This window comes from Neomonachus schauinslandi, chromosome 1 (assembly GCF_002201575.2).
Source record: "Neomonachus schauinslandi chromosome 1, ASM220157v2, whole genome shotgun sequence".
In the NCBI taxonomy this organism is placed as follows: domain Eukaryota; kingdom Metazoa; phylum Chordata; class Mammalia; order Carnivora; family Phocidae; genus Neomonachus; species Neomonachus schauinslandi.
This window is the reverse complement of record NC_058403.1, coordinates 116955449-116959909: the sequence shown is the minus strand read 5'-3', so window position 1 is coordinate 116959909 and position 4461 is coordinate 116955449. Positions and strand designations below refer to the sequence as shown.

The 4461-nt window shown below is 50.4% G+C and overlaps 1 protein-coding gene across 1 annotated transcript in view; it reads left to right on the top strand.

The window, feature by feature from the left end:
* CHST2 (carbohydrate sulfotransferase 2) overlaps positions 1–3910 on the top strand; it is a 4356-nt gene extending 446 nt beyond the window's left edge. Inside the window, exon 2 of the mRNA XM_021678693.2 lies at positions 1–3910. This exon is cut by the window's left edge and continues 3 nt beyond it. Within this exon, the coding sequence (XP_021534368.2) occupies positions 1–1552 (1552 nt within the window). The 3' untranslated portion in view covers positions 1553–3910.
* The last annotated feature ends 551 nt before the right edge of the window (positions 3911–4461 follow it).

Here is a 4461-nt window from a genome sequence, read left to right as displayed (position 1 = left end):
GTTGCTCCCGGCCGCGCCTGCCGCCGCGCCGCGCGCCCTGCTCCCGCCGTGGCCCCGGCGCCCGGGCCGTCGCTGGCCCGCGTCCCCGCTCGGAATGAAGGTGTTCCGCAGGAAGGCGCTGGTGCTGTGCGCGGGCTATGCGCTGCTGCTGGTGCTCACCATGCTCAACCTCCTGGACTACAAGTGGCACAAGGAGCCGCTGCAGCAGTGCAGCCCCGACGGGCCGCTGGGTGCCGCGGCGGGGGCGGCTGGGGGCGGCTGGGGGCGCCCGGGGCCTCCTCCGGCAGTGCCGCCCCGCGCACACACCCGCTTGGACCCCCGTACTCCGTACCGCCCTCCTGCCGCCGCCGCCGCCGTCGGGGCGGCCCCCGCCGCAGCAGCAGGCGCAGCAGGGGCGGTGGTCCCTCCCCGCAATGGCACTCGGGGCACCGGGGCTGGCGGAGAGAAGAGGCAGTTGGTGTATGTGTTCACCACGTGGCGCTCGGGCTCCTCTTTCTTCGGTGAGCTCTTCAACCAGAACCCCGAGGTGTTCTTTCTCTACGAGCCAGTGTGGCACGTGTGGCAAAAACTGTACCCAGGGGACGCTGTTTCCCTGCAAGGGGCTGCGCGGGACATGCTGAGCGCTCTCTATCGCTGCGACCTCTCGGTCTTCCAGCTGTACAGCCCCGCGGGCAGCGGGGGGCGCAACCTCACCACGCTGGGCATTTTCGGTGCAGCCACCAACAAGGTGGTGTGCTCCTCGCCACTCTGCCCCGCCTACCGCAAGGAGGTCGTGGGGCTGGTGGACGATCGCGTGTGCAAGAAGTGCCCGCCGCAGCGCTTGGCGCGCTTTGAGGAGGAGTGCCGCAAGTACCGCACGCTGGTCATCAAGGGCGTGCGTGTCTTCGACGTGGCCGTGTTGGCGCCGCTGCTGCGCGACCCTGCCCTGGACCTCAAGGTCATCCACCTAGTGCGCGATCCGCGTGCCGTGGCCAGCTCACGCATCCGCTCGCGCCACGGTCTCATCCGTGAGAGCCTTCAGGTGGTGCGCAGCCGGGACCCGCGCGCCCACCGCATGCCCTTCCTGGAGGCCGCTGGCCACAAGCTGGGCGTCAAGAAGGAGGGTGTGGGCGGCCCGGCGGACTACCACGCTCTTGGCGCTATGGAGGTCATCTGCAACAGCATGGCCAAGACGCTGCAGACAGCCCTGCAGCCCCCTGACTGGCTGCAAGGCCACTACCTGGTAGTGCGGTACGAGGACCTAGTGGGAGACCCCGTCAAGACCCTACGGAGGGTGTACGACTTTGTGGGGCTGCTGGTGAGCCCCGAAATGGAACAGTTTGCCCTCAACATGACCAGTGGCTCAGGCTCCTCCTCTAAGCCCTTTGTGGTGTCTGCGCGCAACGCCACGCAGGCCGCCAACGCCTGGCGGACGGCCCTCACCTTCCAGCAGATCAAACAGGTGGAGGAGTTTTGCTACCAGCCCATGGCGGTGCTGGGCTATGAGCGGGTCAATAGTCCCGAGGAGGTCAAAGACCTCAGTAAGACCCTGCTCCGGAAGCCCCGGCTCTGAGAGGGTTTCCTGGGAGACCCGACTCCCTGTGGAGACACCCACAGGAGGATTGTGGTGTATTGCAACAAAAACAGCCCAGACCCAAACTGAGGAAGCCCACATATTCTATTATAGATATATAGTATAAATAACCACACAGGCACTTGCTGTCAATGTTTTGAGTCATTGAATTTCAAGGAACAGCCACAATACGCACACATCTCAGCAAAGGCAAGACTTGAAAGTTCTGACCAGCTCCCCTCCTCTCCTCTCCCCTGCCTTTTCTCCCTTCCTTTTTCTCCCCTTTCCTACCCTCTCTCCTACCTACCTTCCGTGTTGAAGTGGGATGTTGATTAAATCAAGATCCAGTAACCTAAATCTTGTTTACAAAATTTTCGTGGTATCTGTGAACATGTACAAGAGTAATTTGGTCGTAAGGGGTGGGGTAGAGAAAGGGGAAGTTGGAAGTTGGCCCGAGCACAGAGCTCCATTGGGCACGATAGCCGAGGAGGCATTCTTCTAAAAGTAGACTTGTGTAAAAAGCAAAGGTTCTCCGTGAGTATTAATAAAAAAGATAATAAATAATATTCTTTTTAATATTTGCCTCCATTACTTTGGATTTACCTATGCTACTTGTCCTGGGTAGCTTCAGACAGAATTTGCTTCCCCTCCCCCCACCCCCCTTTCCCAGTCTGTTTCCTAGAAAACCGCTAAGGTGGGTGGGAGCAGCTTCTGACTCCTTGATAAGAACCTTGGAGTTGTTTTCTCACATATAAATCACAGCCTGTCAGGTGCGCAGGAATGGGGACAGACCTTCGAATTCTAAAGGCAAACACCAAACAAGGCAGTGGAGGGAAAAGCTCGCACTCCTTTCCTGTTCCACTTTGAGCACAGAAATGAAGAAGCAGCTCCCTTGGGGGTTTGAAGCATTGGATTTTGATTACTGTTCAGTTAAGGCTGGGGAACCTTGAAGCGGAGACATGTTTTGGTTCTGAGGTTAGTTCAGAAAAAGGGTTTTTTGGAAGAAAAGTATATAAGTAAAAAAAAAATTTCTGATGATTAAAACAGACCTCAAAAATCAGCGTGAAGGTATTGTTGACGATGGTAGCAACTTCTTTGGTTAGAAAAATGACAAGTCTATATGTCTGGAGTGTTTTCCTGCCTGTGACCCAGTACATGGAGGTGTTTGAAAAGGGAAGTTTCACCTGTGAGCTATAAGGGCACTCACAGGCTTCTCCTTTTCTTTCTTGCTTCTCATTCAAATCAGTGCAAAACAAGAATATGAATTTATCATGGCTTACGTGGGATGCCCATGAGGGTGCATTACTTTTCCTTACTGTGTTTCCTAAAAGTGAAATTGCAAAGAAGCTATAACATGTTGCAGACAGTAGAAGGCTTCAGCCAAGAGCTTCTTTTAGATATGAAAATGAATTCTGGGAAAGAGGAAATGAAAATGAATTATGAGTAAATGTGTTGGATCTTGAGATTTGGTATTTTCCAGGGAGAAAACCATGCCGGTTTTCTGGCAATGGTAATGTTGTGCTGCCATCCCGAGCCCATTTCTACTGAAGCATTCTGTAGAATGTCATATTACAGTACGAAGTTTTAAAGCCTAAATAGGTACAAGAGACAGTGTAGTTATATATTTCATTATAGACGTACAAGTTCGAGATCATCATGACTTTATTTTACTATAATTTTTGTGAAATCTCGGCAGGCCAACCCGTGTTGGTTAAATGCGGGGGATTTGAAGGAAAATATGATGAAAAATAATATGTACATGGGAAAGATTTTAACCCAAGGTGATCCTTAAGTATAAGAATGTAAGAATCTTAAGCATAATTTTCATTACAATGTGAAATCTGACTACACTGTTAAGAATTCAAGATAAAGAAGCACAGAAGTTAAAAAAAAGAGTTGTATTTAGCAGTGGATTTTATAACATACTCTAGAATGGCTAGTTCTTAATTTCCTAAAATAGTTTATTGTGTTTATTAAACCAGATGACAGCTATAACACATTGATCATGTTTTCTATGATATTTTCATGGTAGCGCCTCTGCGGAATTATCATCGGCAGCAGTAGAATATTGCCAATAGCTTTAATTTAAGAATACTTTAAAATTAAATGAAAAAAATAAATATTAATGTTGGATGACTATCGATGAAATAGGTTTAACAGGAAATCAAGACAGCGTCATTAAAAGGCAACCATTCTGAATAAAATAACCATTTAAAAACAAATTTCATGTGGCGTTAGAATCAGCTCTTCTCACTTAATCACAGTAAAATTCATGCTTCGTTTTTGAGTGAAGGGTTTTTTAAACAGTGGAATTCATTCTTCTCTCAGTATATCTAAGGACTTTGTGTTAAAGTAGAATTGCGATGTGTTTGGATCTTTTGTTTTTAAAAAAATCCCGGGTGCTGCGTGGAGCCTCTGCAGCAGGCAGAGCATTCGTGGCCTCTGCTCAGAGGAAATTTGAAGCATAAACGCCAACATTTGTCCCCTTGCGGTGTTGGAACGGGGTTTCTGCCCGATACCCTTGTTTGTGGCAGATGCTTTCTCTCCACTCTGCCACTCTGTAATTGGAAAAGGCGAACTGTGACTCCTGGAGCTTTGTACGTAGCTGCCTTCTAGGAAGGCAAGACAGGTGTAGCCCCCGCTAACGGCCGAGATAGTCGTATCAGTGACATTCAGCTTCCACGGGTTTGAGAAGGAGCGAAGCATTTTTTGGCGTTAATAAGCTTCTGTCAGCCCCTGGTGCGAGCAGACCTGGGCCACAGCAAACTGCAGCCGCGCCCGTGACCATTTCTGCGGCAGCAGATGTGAAGGCGATCCCTTCACGTTTCCCAACTTGGCAATATGTCCATCAGCCAGGAGGAAATATTCTTCAGAGTGGCTTATCAGAGTGATTTTTATTTTCAAATTCT